Source organism: Haliaeetus albicilla, chromosome 7, assembly GCF_947461875.1.
Source record: "Haliaeetus albicilla chromosome 7, bHalAlb1.1, whole genome shotgun sequence".
In the NCBI taxonomy this organism is placed as follows: domain Eukaryota; kingdom Metazoa; phylum Chordata; class Aves; order Accipitriformes; family Accipitridae; genus Haliaeetus; species Haliaeetus albicilla.
The window spans coordinates 35,807,789-35,835,270 of record NC_091489.1 but is presented as its reverse complement, the minus strand read 5'-3'; the positions used below and the strand labels follow the sequence as shown (position 1 = coordinate 35,835,270).

The window sequence follows — 27,482 nt, the reverse complement described above, 5'->3', positions numbered from 1 at the left end:
TTTATTTGTTTTTCTCAGCAGCCAAACCTCTGTGGGCTCTCTACTAGCTCTCAGAAATGATCTTCACTTGGCTGTACTGGTACTGTATGTTACTGCCTGAACATAGCAGAACAAACCTGGCCAAATCTGAGATCTGTTTGCTGTTCCCCCGGGTCTAGGCTTCCCACATTTCCTATAGGGGTTCTGCCTTATCACTGAGGATGTGCAAGGCATGAACTCTTTCAGAACCACTCAGCCTTGGCTTTGCTGTCACTGGTAGAATATGTTTTACTGTTTTCTTTTGCAAATACTACTTCAGTTTCTCTTCTGTCTCCATGGTGTACTCTTCGCTTTCTTTACAACAACATAATAATAGGTTTTATTTATTACAATAATTATTATTAATAATAGGGGAAATTTTTCATATTTCTGAATCTCATCATAATTTTAAAATACCTTATGGTTGCTAACAGAAAAGACACTAAAATTTGTTGTTATCCTTTAGACAGGATCCTATGATCGCTCTATCAAAGTCTAGATGGGTGATGATCAAACTAGCTCTCTTTTGCAAGAAGTGTTAGATGTGACAGATTGAACAGATGGCAGGTTGGGCTTAATTTTTATATAAGACAAGAAAGATGCTGTGTATTTCAATGCTGGTAAAAGTGTCCCTTCTTTGGACATTTTAGCAAAACAAAAATGGTTCCGCAGGCTACGTGGGTAGAAAAAGGGGTAAAAAAGCCTTTGGCCAAGAACAGCATTATCCATCAAAAATATTACTTTTTGGAATATAAGTAATTAGTAGAATTAAAACTTCTGAAAAGCTAAAAGTATTGTCAGACAGCAAGGAATGAGTGACAATCTTGAAACAGGATAAAACTTTGGAATAGAAAACAATAAAGGACTAATAGCCTGGGCTTTAGATACCTGTGAGAGCAGGGAAAGGAAGTTGACTGGAGCCATGCATTGGATCATATAAAGTGTTGTATTTCCAAAAGGCACAGGTATCATTCCAGCTTCTGGTTCTGGCAATTCAGACAACTTGAGCATTACACTTCTACTCGTGGTCTCGATTAAATCTTGGCATAGTTTTCTCTCTCTCTTAGATACTTGCAGAAGCTTTATGCTTGCATCCCAAGGCAGAATTTGGATTTGATGCCTACCTGAGGATATATTGTACTTTTTATCACGTGTCCACTTTGGACTATATGCTTCAATTTAGCTTTTCCCAGTTGAATGATAAAGGAATGGCAGAAACATAGTAAAGAAGGAATGAATGTCTGTCTTGTATTGGAAATCCAAAACAAATTTGGACCAAGTCCATCAGCGTGCGTGAAGTCATGCTACCTCTGCACCCACTAAGGCTGACACGCTGTAGTGGAAGTTTTGGTTCTTAATCTGGAGGGAACAGAATTAGAGCTCTTGTACGTGAAATGCCCCGAAATGTTTGCATGACTAATGAGTAAGGTAGTTGATTTGATGGAGGAGTTGTTGTTTTGGTTTTTTTCTTACATATTCTTTTCCTTTGAGAAACCAAAACAAAATCCTTTCTCAGAGCTGAGGTTTCCCAGGTGGGCAGCGTCAGCAGGAATAATAAAAGCCTCTGAAGGGCAGAAGGATAGTAAAGAAGTGCAAGATACAGTTTATAGGCAGTATTCCTTACACATAACACAATGAGTGGTTAAAACAATGAGCAGATTTGGTGTCAAGTTTTGAAGATACTGCACTAGAGCCAAGAAAAGGGGAGAAAGCTAGGAAGCACTGGGATGTGCTGAGAGTAATTTTTGTCTAGATACAAGACATAAATAGTAGCTGTTTTGAAGGTAAATAGAGGTTGCAGGACACCAGAACTTTAATCTGCTTTTTGAAATTCATATCAGGGCTGCTTTGAGTTATGCTGAATGTGCAGAACCTGGAAACACGTCCTGTGTCAGAGTGTAGAAGATCAGTGTTCTCTCCAAAAGTCAAATTCTCATGCGGAGTACCAGTCCATGGGGATTACTCGGGGAGAGACGTTCAATCACAGTAACTTGGTAATTGCTGCAACGTCAGATGTTCAATGTCACAGTCTGATACTAAGCTTTAGTGATGTTCTGGATGTCATGTCAAAAGGGATAGATCAGAAGAAAAGTGTCCGGGAATATGTTGCAGTGCAAGTAGTCTTGGTGCTGGCACTATTTTTGGAATCTTTTCACTTGCCTAGGCAGTATCTTGATGAAATCAAGTAAGACCGAATATGTTTAAGGTTTTGGAGTGGAAGGAGAATAATGATGATGCTTTTCTTGAGGCTAATTCTTATCTCACAGCCATTTCTTCACCTCTTCTTTCTCTGATAAGAGGTGGGTCTAATTACAGGAGCTAGTTTAATCTTATTTAGTAATAGCTGGAAAACAGATTTTTTTGTTTGTTTGTTTACTCATTTATACATCTTAATACATCTTGCTGCTTTCACTTTCTTTCTCTTTTCTTCCTGAAAGTGTTTTAACAAATGCAAAGACACTGTAATGAGGAGGGAAGAAAATGATTCCTGACTAAAGAGCTGTGGAAATGAAATTTCTCATTTCCTTTAGCAGTAGTAAGAGAAGGAGCTTGTGAATGTGACTCTCTCCAGCCAGCCCCCTGCAGCCATAGGGAATGGGTACCAGTTTGTGCTGGTGTTCCAAATGACCAAATAAAAGCTTAAAATTTTAAGGGCTGAGATGCCAAATCCTTAGCTAATGTAAGGTGGCACAGTGCAACAGACTTCTGGCTGATTGAGCATTTGGTGTAGATTTTCAGATCTTCAAGCCATTTCATACATTCTATCAAATAATGAGAGCTCTTCTGGAAGCTGCAAAGATTTGGATAGTGGCCATCCCAGTGATGCATAAATTTTTCTTTTACATCTTCCTTCCATGGCCTGACTTTACTGCTTAATAAAATTAAAAAGTCAATTTTAACTGGTAAGCTCAGCCAGTATATTTTATGTAATTCATGATACAGACTTCACTAAAGCTGTATTATACACAATAGATCTGGTTGCAAGGTGAGGCATTATGTATCCATAACTCTTCTTCACTGTAATCAAAAGTATAACTACCTTAACCTCCATCTGAAAGCAGACCAGTGCTGAATTTTTTTTAAGGAATCCCATGTACATAATGTGGATCTTGTTAAATTTCCAATGCTTTTTTTTTTTTTTTAACTGCTTCATTCTGTTACCATGGCACCAAGTGTGCATAGTTGGCCCCAGGCTTGCTTTTCTGCCTCCTATAGAAGCCTATGCAAAGATAGTTTTGTGGGTGTCTCAATAATGCTGTAGCTTTGAGTGTGCTGTCTTTAATGAGCTGACAGCTTAAGCAGGGCCATGTGTGTATTATAGTCTGATGCACAAGGAAGGCCTGGTAGCAAATCCAAAGGTGATTGATGCTGCAGCAGAACTTTAAAAATAAGATTAATTTAAGTGGTGGATAGAGTTGTCTGGGTTTTGACCATTCAGCTTTGGGGTTCAAAGCTAAGGAAATCAAGCTCCATACTATACTTTACAGGTTCTTTTATTTACAAGTAAGCAGCTCAGCTGAGATCTTTTTAGCCTGACTTGAAATTCTGGCTTGATGGTTTTCTGATAAATAGTCTGTCTTCTGGCCTTTTCTGAAGCTTTAGGAAGAAATGCAAGCTGTGTGTAAAGTTGCAAGAAGAATAAGCTGTATTTCATTTTTACAGGGATTTTTATCAGCCGCTGTTTTTATTGCGCTTATACGTTAACACCATTAATTTTCAGGTTTGTTCCTTAAAAGTTTAAAACTAAAGCTTACTAAAAGATGTCAGATTTTTCCAGTATTTCCTGGGAATGATAAAGGAAAATTTCAGCGAAGATGCATCAGTACTGGATTAAAATAGAATATCCAGCATTGTACAGCCAGTGTGCTAGGTGTATTGCTTGTATTTGAGCCTCTCTCTCAGCTGCAGCTCAGACTTCATAGGGGTCTGGACAGGAAGACCAGTTATCTGTTAACTTCAGAACAGGTGAGGGCATGATGCAGATGCTGTAGTGAGATTAAACAGCAGGACCCACCTCTTGGTTAAAACAGCATCTGTATAACTCTGCATCTGATTTGCACCTCACAGTATGTCTAACAGGTATGGGTACATGAACTTCTATGTACCCTTTCTGGCGGGGTGGTCCTTACTCTCATTTGAAACATTTTAGGTTAAAGAAAAGGAGTCAAATGCCTTCTATCTTATCTATATAGACTAAATCTCCTTTCCTTTAATTTCATCATTCTACATTTGCTGTTCACAAACTTATATAAGGCTGGCCTGTGAACTGCAAGAGCAGGTTTACCAGCTGCCATCTCTTCCTTCGGGTCACTGGCCCTTGCTGTAGCAGTGTAGGAGCAACCAGGGAAATAAATACCTACAAATTCACACAGAAAATGTTTTTGCTATCTACAAAATATTGACCTGGCAGGTGAATGGGAGCTGCTTTTGATTTGTTGCTGGCGCGTGCTCCCAGTGATTAGTTGCCTTTTGTGAACTTGACTGTTAAACGACAGAAAGCGGCATTCCAACTGAGGAGAAATACTCACCTGGACTTGACCAAAGTCTGCTGCCTGAAAATCAGGTATTTATAGTATATGCACCCATGGAGAAAGTGCTGCTATTGTATTTGGGACGCTTTATTACTATATTTAACACTGTTACCTCTAGTGAAAAACCTTACCTTTTGCTTGTTAATTTTTCTTACCTTGCTCTAAGCTCATGCCACATGTCACTTCTTTCTGCCTCTAGATGACTACTGCCATATGTCTGTAGGTTCCTAAACAAGAAGAATAAAAGGACTTTCAGGCAGGTGATGAGATTAAATTGACACAGTATAGGACTGGAACTGAAAATGTTAAGACTACTTCTATGCCTTCAAATGCCCTTTTACCAACTAAGAAAAACTGCCTTTAAATAAATGGTTGGGACATGAAAAGAGAGTGACATTTGAAAGAGAACAAAGGGAGCATCTGCAGAATTCACAACCAAGGTGTGAGTGAGTACAAGAAGAAAATCCCAGTTAAAGTGGCAATCAAACAAAGATTTTCCCCAGAGAAGGTCTCAAATATTTGTCCTTCCGTCACTTTTTTTAGAAAAAGATTCAAATGTCTTTGGGAGTAAAAACATATTGTGGATAATGTTTCCTTAATATGTGAGTCATGCCTAGAGAAACAAACTTACTCAAGATGCGTTCCATAGCAAAACAAACTTATTCAAGATCAACTTAATTGAATATCGTAAATTTGTCCAGTTCCACTGGAATTTGTTGTAAAGTCATCATACTGTATCAACCTAAATATTTTTTAAAAAGATATTCTGTCTTGTTATCTGTCTTGCTAGTGCTAGCAACCCTCTCCCACTTTTATATATTTTTTTCCTTGGTGGCGTGAGTCGTTTCCTGTTAGGTTCGTGAGGCTAAAGAGCACGTGGACCACTGTTTGTGGCCCCAGTATGACCACGGTACTGTCCAACTAGGATAACTTCAGTAGGAGTGCGAAATAACTAAGGCACTTTGCCCAGTGCTAAAATGATAGCATTATCAATATTGATATTGAACCTGGGTGTTACAGCTGAAAGGAGGTCCTATGCACGTGCAGCATTGGTTAGAAAAAAGCAAAGATGATGCTAGGTCACATGGGGTTGTGACTGCTACAGGGAACGTGGTATTGCATGTATATTTTGTATAAGCTTTGTTGTAAATATTAAGTGAAGTTCTGGTCACCTCTGTCTTGGGGACAAAAAGATAATTAATTGGTGAAGGCCAGTTGGAAAAGACTTTTTAATCTCTGAGGAGGAGAAAAAAATTGAAAATACATAAACGGTGAGTAACTGCAGAGGACAGACTGAAGCTTTATTTTACTTCTAGAAAGTATAGGAGATGCTCTGAAATACAGTAGCAAAAGATTCAGAGTCAATGAAAGAAATGAACATGTTGTTTAAATATATAAATAAATTTTACAGCAAAAAGCGGTGGTTGATACTTAAAAGGTATTTAAAATTAAAAAAAGACTGAAATGTGGATATTGAGAATGTTCAGGGTCATCATAATTGACTGAAACAAACTGTATTCCACAGTAATTACATTTCAAGATTCTGTTTACTCTTGTCTACTAAAGAACAGGGCGTGTTCCCTACCAAGATGGACAAGTTAACCTGCGTCAGCCTGCGGTGGGGTGTTGGCCTGTTACTCTGCAGCATCTTGAACTAACCACTGAGAGACTAGTCTGACTTCAGAGCAATGTGGCAATTCCCGTTTTGCTGAAACAGCAAGTTGATTTGCCTGCTTAAAGGCTGTATTCACCCTTTTATGCTGAAGCTTCATTTCATACTTAAGTCCTATTCCATCAATTGTTTGCATTACTTTTTTTTTTTTAATAGATCACTTCAGTGCACAGACACATGCTCATTTGATGGGGAACCTTCCGTGAAGTGTCTGCCTGTATTTGCAGTATAGACACAGCTAGTATGCATTGTTTGGCTTGCACTCGAAGTGAGCTCATCGTGAGGATGCTGTGATTTTGAAGTCTGTAAGCATTAAATACTGTAGCTTACTTTAGTGCGAGTGGATGGTTATAATTAAGGGAATTCACAAGTAGGAACTTTGTTTAGGTTCTGTGTGCAGAAATAACACCATACAGATTGAATTCTAAAGATGGACACACTTTTTTATACGAAAATGCAGCTGAACAGTTAGGAAAGAGGTTGAATAGACATAAACATGAAACTAGGGTGAGAGAGAAGCCCTCTAACAGTATCTGCAAATAAGAGAGAAGGCATTACTTACTATGTATTCAGCAACATCAAGCAGGACAGAAGCTGCAGGACCAAAAAGGAAGAGGTGCACAGTACATCAGGCGTTTGGTTTGGGGTTTACCTGCTTCCTTCCCTCAGTTCTGCACACCAGCGATGTGATGGGGAGCACTCCACGTTGATGTGTGCCTGGCAGCTCCCCTCCATAGCTTGTGTACAACCCCATCTATTTTTACAAAAGGCAGGTCTTTTCCTAGGATTCTGCCTAGCACCAGGTGGGAGAGGGTCAAAACATCAATAGGGACTATTTTATTACCATTAGGAGACAAAAGGTGTGATAACTTCAAGTTACATCTTCTTAACCTGTGCCCTCTGCTATCCTGGCCCTCTTTTTCTGATGTAGTCACAACTTGCTCTGGGTCAAGCCTTAAGAGCAATACACAAATCTGTTCAAAACCAGAGAAGACCCAAGTAAGCTGGTTTCTACTTTGACCTGCTGCAGCCAATGTTGGTCACTGCCCTTCTGCTGCTTTCTCTCTTGGCCCTCCCTGCTGTATCTTATATTAGCCTTGTAGGTTCACTGGGCTAGATTGCAGCAGCATCCCAAATGTGCCTAGCAATGGGAAGACACAAAGGAATCTTGTTCTTCCCACAAAGACTATATACACTAGACAAACAATAAGAGAAAAAAAGGGATGTGAAGAGCACTACACCAGGTGGCTATAATGATCAGTGTGGTGATAAATACACTGTTTATTGTTTATATATTTTCATATTTTTTCTGTACATTCTGCATGCACAACTAAACAGAGTAAATTCCCTTCCTTTTCTCGTGAATTCACCCACTCATCTTCCACCCCCCTAGTTGCTTACCAGCTTTGATTTTATTTACCTTAAAGTGAATAAATTTAAATGAAGAATTAAATAAAAAGGGACTAAGTAAATGGTTTTAACTTGCAGTTTCCTGTAGGTTACAGAACTGGGTCATTTGAAGGAATTTAGATCTTGAATAGAAACAAGTGAAGGGTTGGTGCTTGCTTTCATTTGTCATTTTGCTAGAAGTGTAATAAATCCTAGGTAGTGGACTAGGATGTTATTGTTGTCAGATTGATAAAGTCTGCATGGAAAGTACTGTTCAATTCTTTTAAATTACAGAACTGCCAAATTAGAAACAAATTCAGTGGAACACAAGAAGTTCTTATGAATTTTATCTCTTTCATTTTACAATGCACAATATCAAGCCCTTTATTAAACCACCTAAGGGATGGACAGTGAGAATCAAGAAGTCTGTTACTGTTCCCAGGGGCCTACTCCATCCCTCATTTATTTGACTTCTTGTTTTTACTAAAACTAGTATATCTCATCTAGAAATGATGTAATGCTGTCAGACACACATGCAAGCACGGCTGCAGGTAGATGAGGTGGTAGCTTCTCTGGGGTGACAGTGGGTATGCAGAGCATGACCCCTTTGCTGCCTTTTGAGGGATATGGTGAAAACCATATTTCTGTGTAGCACAAGAGTTATTTCCTGTTTTCTGCCTATTAGCTCATGCATGTGAGATAAATCTGATCTAGAGACTTCACTGCAGGAGAGTGCACAGAGGCTGTGTAAAGATGAGCAGTGCTTTGGAATAGATTCTAGGTCACGGGGGGGGTTATTTTATTTTATTTTACTTCTTAAGATATAAATTTAGAAACTCATTAAAGCTTTGTCCTTATGGATTAGACATACTTAAAACAACTACAGGATTTTCTCTGAAGGATATGATAGAATTTGTTGACAAGATTAAGGACAGGCAAAGGGTGTCATCCAAAGCCCACAGAAATCAGTGAGGAGCTTCACTGACAAAGGGCTTTGGATCGGGCCTTCAGAATTTTACAAAGGGGAAAAAAAAAAAAAGGTTGTTTTATTTCTTGCATAAGTAATAATTCTTTACTACTTCCTAATAGAAACCATGGGCATTGATTTCCCATAGATTTGTGTGTGATGGTTTGTAAGACTAATTTTTATAAATGGTTTCTGTTTGCAGGTGTAAGCAATCTCTTACTGCACTGTCTGTACAACTACCATTAAGCAAATGGTTGTTATTAGCATGTACTTTTTTAAAGCTTGATTTTATTTAAGCTTTTTTTTTTAAATCCAAATATCTGTAAAATTGCAAGATGGGAAAAAAAATCTATATCTAGTTCAGATGGCTGAGAAATCTTTGAGAAAATTGGTTTGAAAGCATCTTAAAAAGATGGACACAGCTCTACAGTTTTGACTGTGTAATTCTAAATCCTATTAATTCTAAATATAATTGCATGAAAAGAAAAGGAAGATCAGGGAGAAATATAACTGCATGGAATAAATGGGTCTCTTAAATACATACACATTCTGCATTGAACTTACTTGCCCTGAAACCTTATTTTTAATCTTACCTCAGGTAATAGATCTCTCTTTAGCAGTTTCTTTTTAGAGTAACACCTTAGCCAAGGGAATATGAAAATTATAATCCTGAGGTCCTATTTCTGGAGGTTTCTAACTCAAACATTGAAACATTTACTCTCAGGTGAAATCTGCTGCGTGAGGTCTCCTGGTGTCCCGGCAGGGAAGTTTTGCTGTTCCATTAACTGCTCTTTGGGTTGTATGAGCTCCTCAGAGTTGGCTTTTCTGAATTCATCTTTGTGTAGGACAGCAGTAGGGGAGGGCGGCTGAATGGCATACCCACAATACTGTTGCTTTTCAGGCTTTTCACTGTTAAGATCTCAGCTCAGAACGCAGTTACGGATGGGAAATGCTCTGACTGTTCAGGGCTCAGTATTGTGGTCTGAAGAATAATTTCTGAAACGCAGAGATGACTGTCCACCTTATGCACTTTAAAGCTGTGGTTGGTTTCCAATGTCATCCCTTCCCTACTTCATTTTGTATTGTAGCCTGTTGTCATGATTTACAGCAGACAGCAGTTGCTGAGAGCTATTGCACCTGAATAACTGAATCAGCAAGTGTCTCACTGCATTTTAAGTGCCTAATTACCTAATACCTTTGTAGACCCTCATGCAAGAAATTATTTTAGTAATAATTATTTATTAGATTCTTATATCTGTTACTCTTGCTTTGAGGGCAAGGAAGTCCTTTTAGTTCTGTGTGAACTGCAGCTGCTGATTTCTGCTCTTTTAAGCGCTGAAAGCATTCAGGAGCCTGACAGAGGCTGCTCTTCTTGCTGGGACTTCTTTTGGAAATACCTTTTTCATTAACCCAAATGTTACAGAATCTAGCTTCTTGGATGTGCCTAAATATTGAGGTACTGAGGATTACGTGTACTAGCGGTTGGATGGGTGATACTTTTGAAATAAACTGGGATTTCTCGAGGAGATGGGCTTTGTCCTGGGAGCTGTGATACATGGCTGAACTTTGTACTCTTAATGCCAACTTTGAAAGCATGTGCAGGATCAGGTCTTGAGTAAAATGAGATTGGTGTGAGTAAAGGTAGCAGATCTGATCCTTACTTATGTTTAACTAAACAGCTACTTTAAGTTGCCGTTAGGAAAACTCTGGGTATATTGTAGTTACTGCTGTAAACACATTATAAACTGATAGACTGCTTTGTGAAAGTAGAAATTATTTCCTGCAAGTACTTTACTACACTTTCAGTTAAGGGTTTTAAAGCATGTATGTGATGCTATTTTCATGTAACTTATTATTTAAGGTATCTATTAATCTCTTCATAATTATTCATGTCATTTAAATTTTACATGTTACTGCCACAAGATATAGCTACTACCTTTTCTGTAAGAAACATTGTACTGTCATGTATTATACTTCAGGGCAAGGTTAAGACTCAGTCATTATGCATTATATCTGGATTTAAGAAACAGAAGCGTCATGAATCTCAATTCTCTCTCTCTCTCTTGCTCCTTTTGGCTTTCACATCTGTTATGGCTTTGATTTGAAATACCTGAAAACTACAAAATTTGGTCTGATGTAAATTTAAAGAATTGTTTAAGCAGTTCATGTTTTTATATAATCTTTTTGTTTCAGTGAGCTTTTACATCTCCATATAATTAAGAATTTTTAAAAGTCTTGAGTTTTCATCTGACTCTACTGAAATCAAGAGAGATTTTTCCTAGTGGCTGCAACAGGAACAGAGCTGGCACTTGGCTGCCTTTGAAAACCAGACCCATAATTTATTAAACAACAAATCACTATCAGCATTTACAGTGGATTTACAGTGGATGTCAGCATTTACAGTGGGTATATACAGCATTTACACTATAAATATACCCATTAGCTTAATCATTACAGAAGTGGAAGAGTTACTGTTAGCTTCAGCTGGGACACTGCTTGGCTGCCAGCCAAGGCCAGGCTGTTCAATTTTGGCTAGTTGCAGCGGGCTCACTCTTGGGGAATTTGTCTCGGTGGTGGATGGCTTGTTCACTTTCTGTATCAGACCAGACACTATTGCAGCTCTGCTGGAGGAGGCAGCATGCAAACATGTCGTGCGAGGCAGTCCCTTTTACTGAAGTGGTTGCCTCTGAAAGAGAGAAATGAAGAGGCCCTGTGATTTACAAAGCAAGTGTCGTCTCAACCTGGGATTAGCACCCATGTTTCCTGATGCTGGTGGCTGTTTATGGTCTGTTGTTGGGGCCGGCTCTTCTGTCACTTCAGTGAGGCTGTGCTTCTTGACACAAGCTGGAGTTCCTCTTACAGTGCTTGGAGCAATTATTAATACAGTAGTTGTACAGGAAAATGCAAATACAGGTACATATTTTGTGTGGTATCTGTATAACTTGAAGTGAAAATCAAATTGTTATGCTTTCACTGAGCTGAATGAAGGCGTTCTGATAGTGGGAAGAACCACAGAGAAAAGCAGTGAATGTGCTGCAGCAGGGCTACACAAAACATGCTGCTGTGTAAAACCGTTATTCTTCTGTGTTGGTGGAATTCACCTCTTAGCATTCTGTCTATTCAGGGACCCCAAGTCAGCATGTTTAGAGAAATGAGTACAGTTTTGGAGACTGAAACCTGAGTTCCACCTAAATCCTGCTATAGGTGTCTAAATCTATTTTAAATCCATAGGCGCACATAGGTGGAAGAGGCACACTGTCGTTGGCGCACGCATGTCTCTCTTAAAACGCATCACTTGGCACTTCAAGGGTGAATATGTCAGGTCCAGACCCTCAGGAAGAGCTGTGGCTCCACTGTGTTCCCATTTGTCAGAGGTCCAGTGGCTGTGGGCAAGACATGTCTTCAGATTGTTGACAACTTTGGTGCTGCTACAACCAAATCCTTAACTGACAGCACATCCTCTAGGACAGCTTTCTGGACAGTCTCCCATCATTTCAGTCACTGACTTCACATCTGCTGTAATTTAAAGAAGCCTTTATGTGTTTTTTTTTCTAAAAGGGAAGCTAGAAAGCTTTTCTGATTTTCTGACACAGAAGCCAGAGAGAGAATAAAGAATACAGGGCTTGTCCTCTGTTTTTAGGGAAAATTACTTCTCTTCACACCTGCTTGCATTGAATAATTCAAGTAAACAAATCGGGACCAAACTTTCACTCAGCCCCTGCACATTAATAATCTTAACCACACAGCTTCCCATCATGGCTCTTTAAGATGGGGACATTGTTTGAACTGTTTTATTACAAGAAATATATGTCATGAACATATATATCATAATGCATTTATGATGCTTTCAGAATTAGAAGCCTTTAAAAGAAGATGCCGTAAGTACTTTCTTCCCATGGAGGTAAGTCAGTGATTGCATAATCTTTTGAAATGAACTGAGTAACTAGGCATTTTCTCTCTGGAGGTGGAAAGAGACCTCAGGAATAAATATGGGCAATGCCTGTTCTGAAAGGAGCATTTAAGGGAGAGGATCTGTTCTGGTCCCCGTGCCTATGGCTTGGCACACCTACGTGATGTGTGGGGGACAGAGGGGCATGCAGTAGGACTTGGCAGATATTACCAATTCCTTGAACTGCGGTAAAGGAGGCCCTTCATGACTTTATTCTCCTTTTATTTCTTCCACACTATGTAACACCAAGTGCAACGAGTCCTTGTAACTCCCATTTGGAAGGGTTATTTCTCGCTCCTATAACAAAACAGGCATGGTAGGAACAGATATGTGTGAGGACAATTGCTGAAAATACCCCTGCAAGGGTCACAGACGTTGGTGTTTGAACGGTGCACGTGCCTGATGCTCAGTGGCACAGTTTTCAAGCTAGAACTTCCAAGTTGGGCAGAGCTTCAGTCTCTGAGAAACAACTCTTGGGTCCATGGCTGGCTGCAAAAGGGGATGCAAAGAAGCAGTCAAAATGGCAAAAGTACAAATGACAGGTCAGACAGATAATAGAAGTGACAAATCACATTATGGCCAAATTCAGGCCCTTCTTAAGCTAGTATTAAGCTGAAAAGATAGCAGCAAAATTAAGCCTTCAGAATGAAAAGGCATGCAAAGGAGATCTTTAAATTGATCTTGACTCAAATTATGGTAGTTTTACTAAAATAATTCATCCACCCTTGAATGTCCTAAATTTACAGCTATGTGGCAAGTTCTACATGCGAGCGAAAACTGTTGGTTGAAAACGCAAGTGCTGTGAAAACACTGAGCTGGAAATACTGGTGTGCAGATGGGTGTTACTTGTCTGTAAGCACTCTAATATGTGCTGCCCCTCTTGATAAGCTGCATGTTGTGGGACTGAGGTTGGCGTAAAAGAACATCTTGTGCAGATCTTCAAAATACTCTGAAATCTCTGTTTGTATTCACTGTCAAATATTTCATCCTCCAATGCTTTTGCAAAATGCTGAATTAATTCACGGGAATTGGCAGTAGAGCTATTCTCACAGCAAATAAAGATCTGCAGCATACTAATATTAAATGGTACATATTTTTGGAGGTCAAATATAGCTATATAAGCATTCAAAAAGTTTCTGTGTGGATGCTCGCGCTTTGAAAAAGGCCTTAAGTGGCACACTTGAAGATGGACTTTTTTCACTCTTTTGAAACTTGTCCTCTGACTTTTCTTTGCAACAGGATCTAACTTCATTTGAATGTTACTTTTGGTTTTGTTGTTACTTTTTAAAAGTTTGTTTTGCATAAATAAATCTTAATCTTAAATCTTCATTCATATGGCCTCAATCGTGCTGCCTTTTTCAAAGCGTATTTGTCTTCTGTGGGTTCTCCAGCTGCAAAAATATACCATGTGAATGTCTGCCCGCCCCAGGATCAAAATGATGCTTCTGAGTGTGAAATTTGACAATGTGCATATTTATGCAGCTGATAAACATGTCAAATATAAGAGACGTGTTTGACAAGAAGATAGGAAGCAAAGTTTTGAGGATGTGGGGGCATATGTCCACTCTTACTGTTTTCTGTGGGATTTCAGCTATTTTTGTTGGCGTATCTCTAAGTGTTCAAGCTAATAGTTATGTTGACGGATGATATGAAGATGTAAGGAAATTGCAGTGTAAGGAAAATACTTATTTATTAATCCTCAGTCTCAGAAATTGTCGATGACAGTAGTGAGAATGGGGTAAAATCTGAAGACTTTGTTATGATCCTTAGTGAGAGTTTCTTAAGTAAACACAGTGAAAATTGAGAAAGTACTTAGGAGTTCACTAATTATGATTGCCTTCATGAAGAGAGAAGTCATATCTAAAAATGTGCATACATCATTTGTTCTAATGTAATAAGCAAAAACTATATAAAAGTAATTTATTGGGGGGAAACAGTAATTAACCTATCCTGTTACCACGAAACAATTTTTTTTACTAGAGAGGAGTCTACTGCGGATAGCAATCTTACCTTTGATTATGTGCTATTACACTATGAAAACTGCAGCTCAGTCAAACTCATCTTTCATTCAACAGATTTTCAGTTTAATGTAGTATTAGTTTATTGAGCTTAAACTTGGTGTGAAGATTGCTAAAGGTGATGTTTCAAGTAAACATAATTTCCTGCAGTCTTTTCACAGTGAAGCTAGAATGAATGACAGACATGAAATAATCTTACAGTTAAGAAATATGACTTGTAAAATTTGGGTGTTTTGAGTAACAACATCCCTAATTTCTTTTACACTTGATTAGCTTTTATATTGTGGTTTACAGGGCCAGGAAGACTTAATTGTAGTGTGAAGTGACTCACCAAGCTCTGTTAGACTGAGTTCTTGGTAAGAAGTGTTTAAGGTCTCTTATAAGTCTGTAGCAGCAAGAGCAGTGGGTGAAAGCCAATTACTGGTGAAAATGCTAAACTTAACAATTGGCAGGTAAAGACTAGTGTTTGGGAAATGACTCTCAGCACGATGAAAATATATACCAATCCAATAATATTGATTCCAGGTCGCTGGCAAAGGAGAGGAGACTGTCCTGGGAGAGCTGCCCCCGCCCTGCTCTGAGGCTGCAACTCACACTGTGAAGCTTTTTTTACAGCTGGGCAAGGGATGAGGGGGAGTCTACATTTGTCCTTAGTTTTGGTCCCCAGTTTGGATATTTAAACTGGCTAATATGTAAATTCTGCAAATGAAGAGTCATGCCTCCCCTGGGTCTTATGTGACCCATCAAGTTATGGGCAGCATTGCCACAGAGAGCAGCAGCTGAACTTCTGCCGAGTTGCAGAGAGGGGGGTGGAACAGTCTGCCTGAAGCATATGTATCAATATACATAAAAAATAAAAATATCAAAAGTACATAAATATACTATTTATCCATCTGTCTCTGCCCAGGAGTACAACTAAACTTTGAGTGGGTCACACACCCCTTTGCCAGTTCTGCTGTGTTCAGCTGGTTGTGTGTTGCAATGAAAGCGAGCTCCTTCCTTTCTGCCTTGGCATCACCTGCACCCAGCTGAGCAGCAGTGGGCTCGGCCAGACTCGTGGTTTGTGCCTGGTTTCACTGTGTCTTAATTCGTGTCTGCTCCAATATCAGTCATCTTCAAATTTATATGACCCATTTTTACTGCACTGTAAAACCAGAAGCGATTAGTGGCAGTACACCCTGCCAGGGGTGGCAAAACCTCCAATCGCAGAGATACACATCAGCAAGGGGAAGTAGAATTCAAACTCCCTTTTAATTTGTGCTGAGACATTAACTGGGAATTATGAACCAGCACTATTTAATGAAATACATGTTCTTTAATAGATTGGGCGGGGGGGGGTAGGGGTGTGTGCTCAATATGTAGGACAAAGTAAGTACGGTGTATCTGATTGAGTCAGTGACAAATTTAATCTAGTGTATTACACTGCTGATTCAACAGTCTTATTTTTTTTTTTTATGATCAAAGTGACTTTGGCTTGACGTGATCTATTCAAAGCACTAAATGAACTGTAGGCTGTATGGGTTTGACCCACTATTTCAACAGGGAAAGGAATTTAATTTGAGAAGAGTTGCAATGTACAGTATAGGAAATCTTTTTTTTCTACAGTGTGGGAAAGCTTTTCTGTCACATGTGAAATTTCCCCAAATATGATCCCCAAGCAGTAAGTAATAATTTGCAAAGATATTTCCCCAGAATATGAGCACTTACTACATAATTTGTGAAAACTTGTATTTTCCATGATATGTTCCAAACCCGAATCCAAAGGACAAATATCTTTTTTCCAGACATTTATCTCAATCAGTAGATTTGATTGAACATTCTTCCAACATGAAGGTAAAAGACTATGTAAATACGTTAAGCATGGGCTGAATTTTAGTTTTGCCTTCGTGGGAAAAGCATCTTGCAACTTTATGAGTATTTTTAAAATTGAAAGTGTCCTGCATTAGTCCTAAGTCAGTCTCTGATTAAGGATTAGGAAAACTGATTTGGATCTTAAAGCAGTACGTGTCTACGGTGGGTTGTCCTGTTCCTAGGAACTCTCTGTGAGATAGGTAGGATCTGAACACTTGGGGATTATGGACTGAGGCACCTTTACATGTCCAAAAGTCAGTTCTAGGCACAGTCACTCCAGGCGCGTTCACTTGTGGTTGCTGTACTACTATAGAGTTGAGCAAGAACATTTGCTGATGTGATTTGAAGAGAAAGTCAGTTCTGCTCGTAGTTTTAGTTGTACATGTGAACATTTATATATATGTGCAGAAAAATGGTTTTTAGATGAAATTTCTGTATTGATCAAAATGCCAGAGATTAGATCTGGCTAATGCTTACTCTGTAACTGCACAATGTGTTTATAGTATATACTTTTTTTTTCAGCTTTCTATGTGTTACCTTGAGAACTCAGTTATGATAGAAGAGTCGCTGACTACTTTTTTTGACACTGTTGACTAGAGTTGTTAAATATCTTATGTGCTAACAAATTTTTTTAATAAAACAGAGTAAAATGTCACTTTTGGCAGTACTGCAACTATTGCTGCAGTAAGTATGGTGCTTAACAAACGTGCAGTCATAAGAGCTTTCAAAAAAAACGACTTTCAACTTTATTTTAATGTATTTGTTTTATGGTTCTGAAATGTGCTTAGTTGCCAGCTGAGGAAAGAAACTGGTAGGTGGCACCAGCAGTGGTTATTACTTGGGCTTTGAGAAGAGCTAGTAGAGAAAAGTAGGAATTGACATTGCATAGTGAACGTTTCTGAAACAAAATTGGCTATTGCAACATTGAACATGTTCAGTGGCAAATGCTTTGACGCTCAAGGGATCGTAGACTCTTTGGAGTTAATGGATGACTTGAAGAGAACCGTCTAGAAAAAAAATAATCACTACTTCTTAAGTTTACAGGGAATTCTTTACCATAACATAAGAAACATTGTGTTCATGTTAAGAATAAGGCAGTAAAGATAAGGTGATTTTCTGAAAATAAGTTTACCCATTACTACTTACTTCCTCTGATTTTACTTTTCCAAACAGGTCTGCATTCCTCTGACTTCTACAATAGGAGATTTGTCTCACTTGTTAGTTCAAATTGAGGTCAAGTTTCCTTTCTCCGACTCTGCCTCCCTCTCTTTCTCTTTTCCATTCTGAAAGCTTCAAATCCAAGTGTGAATCTATCCCATAATCTTTTTCTAACTGAAAGATCTAATCCTTTTGAGACCTGACCCTTTAATCTTGTATTCTTCTAAGACAGAGCAGTGACTTGCATGTTCATGCTTAAAGCATGCGTAAGCATTTTCATCAAAATATAAAATGTCCTCAGTAAGGATGATAACCAGCAAGCAAATCTGGAAGGTGACAAAAGGCTCGTTTTGTTACTGGTATTTCTTGTAAGGAAAGCTGGTGTCTGTTCAGTAACCAGTCTGAAATAAAAGGCTGGTCTTTGATCATTTGTTGCCCTGGAGCAGTGTCCTGGTCACAAGATCATCAGTGCATTTGGTGTCCGTGGTTGAAGTTTTTGTGTTAGGTCAAAACCAGTTTAAGCTCAGGGGCAGATCAGCCTTAGAGGAAACGGTGTCGCTGCGTGTTGTGGCTCTTCTCTGTTCAGCTGAAAGTGGTGCCCTCAGCTGCAGCAGCACTCAGGCGTGTTTAGATGCCTTTTAGATAACACTCTTGATGTTTAGGTGACAATGATAAATGTTTCATTAAAATGTTGGCCAGGCAGCTCTAATTCTTTTTCAATTATGGACTCTGGTTACCAAAGTCACACACCTGGGTAAGCCTGGTATAACACCATTGTTGAATCTTGGGCTTTTCCTTTTTCTCTAATCATGGGAAGCAGCCCTTGGAGTCAGGGTTCCTGGGAATTGTGGGTATTACTGAGAAATTCAGACTTTGCCTCTTAAAGCAATTTGAGTTAGTTTATAGAAAACCAAACCAGCGATATCAAGAGCTCTCTCCGCCTGTCTTCAGAGCAGGTAAAAATTCCCTTTGTGGGGAATACAGAAACCAAATCCTTCTGCCCATCTCCAGTATCAAATGCCAGCTTGGTGCTCTGTTCAGTGCAGTTAACCCTTCATAGCATCCTTGTATCATTTACTAAAGGAAGTACTTCATTCAAACTTGAAAAAGCCCGTGGCCTTTTAATACCCTCCCTCTTTTCATCACACATATCCTGTGACTGTAGCACTTTTTTTGCTGTCCCATACAGTGTAAATTATTCCTGCGTGCTGTCTGTGGAGCAAGGCCTCTGGTCATGATATAAGAAATACTCTCAGCAAAACTCGGCCAGCCATGTCAGCTGCCTCTGCAAGCATCCTTTAACAAAGAGTGAAAATGAAACTTAGGGATACTGTGAGTCATTGAAGTGGAAGGACTCTTGTAACAAGCAGGTATGGGAACAGGAGGAGGCCAAGGTGGAAGAGATGTTAACTCACCTACCGCTTTCTAGCCTATGACTTGGTTTAGAGATGTATTAAATGCCTTTTTCTCTTCTGCCTGTTTGTAACAGTGGGACAAATAAATCCCAAACCACACCCTTCCCCCAACCCCCAACCAAAAACAAACAAAAAGAAAACAAACCAAAAAGCAAAGCAGGCAGTTCCCATTACTACTATTCTAGCTCCATTTGCTGCCCAAGTGCTTTGGTCTACCAAATTCTGTTTGTCTGATAAGGATGGAACTTCCACTCTGCTGGAAGATTTCAGTTCCTGCCAGCATTGGATGCCAAGTACTCCAGAAAAGGTTATCTCAGCTGCCTGAGAAAATGCCGTTTTCCTTGGAAAGTGCAGGCTGGCCCGACTGTGCTGGCGGCTGTCAGCAGAGAGGCGTGTAGCTCTGCCTGATAATTTTGCTGCTGCTGTTGTGGAGCCTCATTGAAATGTGTTTATGCTACAGGAAAGGCAAGCTTATAATTTTCCTGAGCTCCTGGCACGTTTCCAGGAAGAAGTTTTGTGTCTCAACTGTTTCTGGAGTCAGTAGGTCGTAACTGCTGCTATTAGAAGAATGGGAGGAAAGGAGATTGCGTTTACTCTCCTGTCCCATGCTTTGAGATTTTTCTGTTAGTCTTTGTTGAGACTGGAAGTTTCTGTTGAGTTTGTGAGCAACGGTCTAGCTAAGGCCAGTTCTCTGGTGAACTCTGGTGGAGGCCACACAGCTGTTACCATCTAGGAAATACCAGTGGCTTGCTGGGGGTCATCTTCTGTGTAAGATTTCTTGCCGTATTTAGGGATTTGGGTAACACTTAACTGTAGCATGACAAATCTTGGTGCTACGGTGCCTATTCTGGTACACCTGTAGAAGCTGGTGGATGGAGGAAGCATTGTGGCATGTCCTCCGGTGGGAGGTTTGCCAGCCGGGGCGGACAGGTTTCCTTCTTGGGTGCAACGTGATGCAAACAAAGTGGCGCAGGGTAAGTGATAGAGGTGTCCTGCTGTTTCTGTAGGTGAACATGAAAGCAGGGTTATTGATGAATGGCAGAAAGTAATGCAGATGGATTGGAACTGGTTGTCAGGCTTCACAAAACCCACAGAAATGCAACAATTTATTACTACAGATCTTACGTTCATGTCCTAATTCACATGAAAAATGTTGTTCATAAACTTAATTTTGGTCCAGTTGTTTTTCCATTTTTTGCCAAAATTTTCTGTAGAGAAAAAAGCCCACAGCCTTCTTTTGACCATATCCACTTCCAGCAGCAAAAGGAAACCCAGCATTCCTGGAATTATTATCAAAATTCCTTTGTCTCCACAGGGCAGGAAGCCAGATTGCATTGTTTTAATGGCATTTTTCTAGCCTTAAACCTCCAAGGCTGTCTATATTTCTCACTTTTCTTCAGAAATCTCAGGATGCTGTCTGCATTTTGTTACAGCAGCTCCCTGACAGCTCATTTATACACTTAGTCTACCTTCCTTGCCCTTAGCACTACAGTATCTGAGCTCATCCCTGGGTAATAAAATAGTAGGTAGTCTAGTTTTGTTGTCTTTTTAGCATGACTTGTGGTGGTCATACGTATGTAATATAATCTGATTTGTAATTCCTCTTTGGCTGTTTTACTTGTAGTTTTCCTTCAGTTCGTAGTTACAGTTACGTCTGTCTCATTGCCCAGAACTCTGGGAATAATTACGTCTTTTTGTCTTCATTCTAGAAAGTCTCAGGAGATACAGTCCTAGTTTGCAGCTGCTGGGAGAGAAAAACGCTGGTATTTTTTATTTTTCTAGAATTTATTATATTTCACAACAGTATTATATTTCAGTTTCAGTATTAGTATTAATCAGATAGACACGATAACTGTGACTGTACCATACCACCTGCTCAGGAAATGCTCAGCTAAGGAGCAAAGATCTCTCTTCTGTCTTTTTGTCTGCTGAAGTAGCAAGTTTTTAGTTTTTGTAATCCTATAAAAGAAGCCTTCAGAATGTGGCCAGAATGAAATCCTAATAACTCTGAGGCAGGTAGTGAATGAAAAGACTCTCACCTCACACGCATGTGTGCACAGAAACACGTGCAGTCTTAATTTTTGAGGTCTGTCTCATTATTCTGTGTGCACTGTGTAGCGTAAGAGGGACCTGATGCTGAACGGGGCAAGAAAGGGGCCTCAGGAGGTTGCACAGCCCCTCTCCTTGTGCCAGGGGCAGAAGGATTAGTAATGAATCGCTCTGTGTAGATCTCAGCCTGAAGGACATGACAGTTTCCAAAGCCTTTGTAACCAAAAGCCTTTCTCAGTTATTTGTATGTTTAGGGAGAGGAAATACGTAAATTGCTTTCCCATTAGTGAAGTAACCAGGAAATAAACAGAAGAGACCTGGTTTAAAATATTTGTTTTGTTCTGATGATGTAGATAAGCAGCTGGGAGAGCTCTCAAGTTTGACTGCTCCGTGAGTCACTCAAAGCTTTGTCTGGATGTTGAAGCCCCTTGTGCAACTGAACAAAGTACTATATCCCTGCAGGTGAATGCAGATGATTTAAAAAATTGCAGAATTATAGCAACTGTTTATTTACCATTTTCAGGTTCTAGAGTACTTCCTATATTTGACTGATTTCATCCCTGTTGAATTAAGTGGTACTTGAAACATAAAAGGAGAAGGGGCAGGGGCAGCCAACAGCAGCGTGGCATCATTTCATGTGTTTAAGAGACAGCTCAGAGTGAGACATGCAGGTTCAGAAATGGCCTTGTTGGGTGGTCGATGACCATGTTGGCAACAAAGATGTATAGGTGGTTCTGCAAAAGACAGTATCCTTAATTTAGGGCTGCTTGGAGATATATTTGAATCTTTCTTCTAAATGTTTTGGAAGTGTAGTAAAGTGAAAGCACTTCATTAACCTCTTCGATTAGGAAGATGATCACATCATTAAAGCCCAAAGATTAGCTTCACTAATACTGGTAAAAAGCCACATCAGTGGAGGGGCTGCCAGCAGGGCAGGCAGTAGCATCCTAAGGAAGCTGCCACATCTGCTGTCCCGGGACCAACGCAACCTATATGGGATCACTGGAGAAATCTGTTATGCTGACCAGTAAATGGGCAGCTGGTTATTGAGTATGCTGACTTAGGAAGTCTCAGATGATTTTGCTACAAAGACATTGCAGATACATGACTAGCAGAAAGGGAGAGAGAGCCCAAGGGGCTCAGCTGCCATTTGCTGGGTCTGGGAGATACATCATTACATAATCATTAAGTTGATAACTTTAAAGCAGATAAATGTGTATAGTGCAGCCTATCAGGTATGTGCTGTGCTTTGTTACCTGTGTTTGAGATTACTTTTAAATTATTAGTGGCTTAATCAGCATCATGTTAATATTATAGCAGCATATTATGATTGCAGTGAAAGAACTGTGAAAAGGGATTGAGAAACCAGAAAACTGTGTTTATGTGGTGCATTTGGTTTCCTCTGAAGCCCTGATAAAACATAGGTTCTCCTGTTTTGTGCCTCTCACAAGTATTATTGTTCTGAGCCACTTAATTATGTGGTTTTATATCTGTATACTTTCACAAAATAAAACACAGTCTTTGATTAGTTCTAAGACCCAGCAGCAGTTTAGGATACAGCCATAGAGATCTTGCGGAAGGCAGGAAAAGGCAATGGGACAGGAAAAAATCTGGGCTCAGGGTAGAGAGAACCATATGTCTGACCATGTGAATGGGGAAATATGCAAAATGTGCCTAAACCCTGTCCCTGGGAAGGCTTGGATGCCTAAACATGCAGCGTGGCAGGGTTCAGGCATGCAGCACCCGAGTCCCCACTGCCTGGCTGTCACTGCCTCGGCTGTGGTTCTGAAGAAGCAATGGCTGCTAAGAGTCTTACTGGAATAATTGCATAATCTCAGCATCATATCAGGACCCCAGATCTACTAGGTCAGATCTCAGAAATTAAGTAAATGAAGAGTTGAAGCTCGGGCAGGATCCTGCACTGGGTAGGTGCCTTGGCTGCTCTGGTACAGGCATCTCTAATCCCCTGAGGTCAGGTTTGAGGTATCTAGAACATGCAGGATACATCTGCAGAGTTTTCCAGAGTACTGAAGTAGTTTAGTAAGGTGCTGATTTCAACCGGAGCTGGACGTTTAGACTGATTCCTAATCTCTGAGATCCCTCTTGGGGCTTTCTGCTCCCAGGGATTTTGTCTGGAGACATGGATGCTCCAGCTGAGGAGGAAGCAGCCCAGGCTCTTGTGTTACATGGCCTGGCATGCAGACTATTGGGGATGTGAGTGCCTACAGATAGTGACATACTTGCACTGACAGATTTTTGGCTTAAAAGCCATGTCATTTGAATACTTCTTTTTATTACTGCCTTCCACAATCGGCCCCCAAAAGTCTTACAGAAGAGATGGAGGCTATGCAGACAGCCTTATCCTCTGCTATTGTGTAGCTGCCAGCATGTAATGGATAGTTAATTTTTCCTTAGAATTAGGTTCTGTGCTGAGATTGCCACTGGAGTAATTTTACAAAATGGTCATCTTTCCTGCTTCAAATGTGACCAGGCTTAGTAGGGACAGGAAGGTGTTATTTTATGATGACTCTTTAATGGGCTATGGGAAGCAAGAGGGTGGGTTCAGTCTCGAGGACATACTTAATCTTGCAACATCTTTTATTACATTTAATAGCCTGTCCTACATCTTAATCACTCTGTGTAGAGAAATTAATCCAAAAACCCCTTCTGTCGTGATAATTTTAAATCTTTACTGTATCTGCCCACATTAGCCTGTCTTCCTCCGGCAGTTCCCCAGCTTCTGCTCTTGCCTGATCCTGGGAGTGCTCCTCATCACTCATTCATAGAGATGGATAATTGTATAAATCTAGCTTCTGTTTCCCTTGGAGACCTGCTGGTTTTGTAGTTTTCCCTGCTGTGTTTCCCAGTAAATATCTATCCTTTAGTAAGACACTCGGGATTTTGGGGAGGACGTTCTCCCACTTCTTTTTGGGTAGGCAGAGGTGGTGACCTGCTGTAGTTGGTGCCTCCTGCTGATGCTCTGCCTCTGGGAGGAGATGCCGCACTGCTGCCGAGTGCTTGTTGCTGCAGGGACAGGCTGCTCGGATGGTATCTCAGGCAGGCAGGCAGCCTACCCTGGGCCAGAGGATGCCTGCAGCCATGTGGAAACACATGGATGTTTTGATGTCTTTGTTTCTAGAGGCGAGGGTGTCCCCCTTCACTTTCTCTTTCTACTTAGCGATCAGGTCAGGCCCTCCTGGCAGCCGGCGCTGTGTGTAGCCGCAGGCTCTGTGATGCTTTCCCATCCAGTGCTACCTGGCACGCCTCATGCATGAGGCAGGGGTGTGTAGCTGCAGGGAGACTGACAGACAGGTGTGAAATTCAAAATTAGATCTTGTGCTTGTTAGAAAGTATGACTCATTATTCCAATAGGAAACTGTATATTGGCAGAGCTTTTAACATGGCTAGTAAGACATTCTGAGTTTAAGAGTGAACATAAAAGACTCCTGACCCTCTCAGCAGCTTTTCCTCTGCCCCTGAGACAGCAGAATCTCACAGATAATGGCTGAATTAAATCCTGCTATCTTCTTGGGTTAGTATTATGTGATACTTTTCCCCTGAAGACTGGGTGTGCCAGCATTGTTCTGCACGTGGGAGATGCTGTTGCCACGCTGGCTCTCCAGCAGGGCTTAGGCAAGGCTTTGTGCTGCTGTCTGCACACTGCAGTTCACTGCAGGATGCTTCTATTGCAGGAAATGGAGCAGAAGCAGGATCAGAAGGGAGCCAAGGAGCTAGAAATAGAACCTGAGAGAGTGGCCTTACTGCCCCTTTTGCTTTCGTAGCACTGCCTGCTGCCCAAATATCTCTTGAAGCTGTGATCGTATGGTTGTCCAGGTTCTCCCAGGTGAGTCTACCTCACTGGAGGCCTCTCCAAGTAGGGAGAGATGCAAGGGGTCAGAAAGGCACTCCCTGACACAACTTGCTGGGTGCCGTAGTCTGCAGCCTATAGACGGTAGGATGCAGCCTGCTGCCAGACGCTTGCAGTCCGTGGTGTCCAATTTATTTAGTGGTGTATGCAGCTACGGCATCCTTCCCAGCCTTTGTCTCTCTATCCAAACTTGCCCCACATAAACACAGAATGTGAACTGTTGGTTTCACTTGCAAGGAGATGCCTTACCAAGGAGGAAGAGTGTGGGTTGGTTGTTCCTTCAGATATTCATGTGGCTATTGATCTTTGTTGTGAGTTTTGGCATCTGTTCTGTAGTTGTAGCAAGAAAAAGTGTGTGTGCTGTTGTTCAGTGGCTTCAGTGATGTGAAAGCTTCTATTTCTGCTTTCTCAGGAACACCATTTGAATTTGGTTTTGAGCCACACAAATAGTCACCCATGAAAAGGGAGTTTAGAGGTTGGATAACTGCCTCCTAACAAGGCATTAGACGAGCACAAAAATGATTCATAGGTTTGATTTGATTCAGAACTCCTGGAGATGTAGTTTTCTCTTTTGGCCTACATTGCAGTCTTCCAAGTGGAAGCCAATATAATTATTAACTAGAGCTTGCTGTACCAATACTAAAAGTCTCAAACAAACTAACTTTTCTACACTATGCTTCTTCGACATCTGATGATTGGAGCCTGTGAAATACAATTCTACCTGATAAGAAAGGTGGCTGTGAGCATCTGTGGGGAGTTGCAGAGATGATGAGGGACCTTTAGCGCATGTATTCGGCACCTCAGTCAGTTTGACCCTCTGGTCCTCTCCTTTTTGCACTAATATTGCTGTTGTTGGGAAGCTTTATATATTCATGTATTGTTTTTTTCATTTTGTTGTACCACAAATGGTCATTTAACATGGGCACAGCAGAACTGGGAGAAACTGGAGGTGGCTGTGGGGGTGTATGGGGCCATATAGGTGTGCATGGCTTCACACTGGCCATGTGTTTTGCAGGGAACCCAGGGCCTTTTCAGCAAGGGACCACTTAAGAGATGCAAATCAACATGATCAGGAGGCACTGATGTAAGGTAAAAATGTCTTTTTTGTAGATTTCTTTCTATGAAACAGTAGTGAAACCCTCCCTTATTTATCTCTCCGAGCCAGCGCTCTCATCTACCTTCTTCCCTAAGCAAAGCTATTCTCAGGCTTGCCTCTTCCAGCCTTTCATTTGATTTTGCACAGGAGCCCCCTGAACACCCCTTCTCTCCTTCTGCTGCACTTCCAGTTGGGGGATGTGCCTGCAGTTGGGGCACACTCCTAATGAGCAAATGAGAGCGCGGTGGCATAGGGACAAACCCAAGCAGTTAAGTAAGTGGAGCTGATAAGGATTTTACCAATCATAAAACACACAAAATCAATACTAGAACAAGCTAACAGTCAGTGAGAGGTTTTAGCAATAGCGTAATGGGTTTGATTTTCTCAGTTTTCATCAATAACGTGGCAAATGCATTTAGCACAGGCTGAAGCAGAGCTAACAGGATATCAAGCAGGCCAGCAAGAAAAGCTTTGCCATTGTCACCTCTAGCACGAAAAAACCCCAAACAAACCAAGGTTAGTATTACAACAGACCATAACATACAGTGTTATCCAGCTGTTAGCAAGAGTGTTATGAATAGCTTCAGAGAAGTAGGAAACAAAAGCTTACCTCGTCTGACATCTGATATCATTTTTAGGTACTCCTGTAGTTGAATCCTTTTTCTCTGAGAGTTTTTTAAACTTTTTTTTTAAGCTTTTTTTTTTGTAGCTGAATTTAACTGGAAATTTTGTGGCACCCTAAAGCTAAACATGCAACAAAACCTCCAACAAATGCAAACCTAAATCACTTCTTAAGTGGAAGCCAACCCTATATTTTTAGTAGGCTGTGTCACAGGCAGCATTTGGGTGACCTCAGGTGTTCCTTGGGTGTCCGCAGCAAGAGTGCGACCCCTGGGTGCTGCTGCAGCAGAACAATGCCTACACCTTACCACAGGCAAGCGTGTGCACAACAGCCTGGTCGGCCCAGACCTGCTTACCACAACTGCATAATCCACAGTGCCAAAGTGGCACTTAAATCCAGACAAATGCAAACACATTGGCAATCTGAGTCAGACAGCATCAAGGAATCGTTAAAGGCATGGCTAGGGCCTTCTCAAGATAACAAGAAATATATTTTCTTGTACTAAATAGATAATCTGTGATTAAAAGCTGCTGCAACTGAGAAAACACTTTTTATATGAAATCTGTGTAAAAACATCTGATTACAGAGATAACGTAATTAGCACATGTCTGTGTGTAATGTGTGCTGAAAAGGGGAAACATGGCACATGTTGCCTGAGAAATAAAACTAAGTGGCAGGGGTATCATTGCATTCTGGATGTTTGAATTAGCATATGTAAGCTTTTCCCTTTGCTAGGATTCAGTTTTGAAATACTCAGTGAGCTAGCTAAGCTTAGTTAATTATATTTTTAATTACAGGGAGAAGTCAAGAAGTGCTGAAATCTGTAATCACAAGAAATCTCAGCTTGGGGTGGGACAATTTCAGACAACAGCAATATT

General features: G+C 40.5%; 1 protein-coding gene across 6 annotated transcripts in view; it reads left to right on the top strand.

Moving 5' to 3' along the window:
• The window catches only part of CCDC85A (coiled-coil domain containing 85A), an 81,999-nt gene that overhangs the window by 29,488 nt on the left and 25,029 nt on the right, over positions 1-27,482 (top strand). Inside the window, exon 3 of one of the 6 annotated variants that reach the window (XM_069787661.1) lies at positions 25,902-25,975. The exons of the other annotated variants lie outside the window; for them this stretch is intronic. Coding sequence (XP_069643762.1) covers positions 25,902-25,936 — 35 coding nt within the window. The 3' untranslated portion in view covers positions 25,937-25,975. The remainder of the gene's footprint in view (positions 1-25,901; positions 25,976-27,482) is intronic. 6 annotated transcript variants of the gene reach the window in all.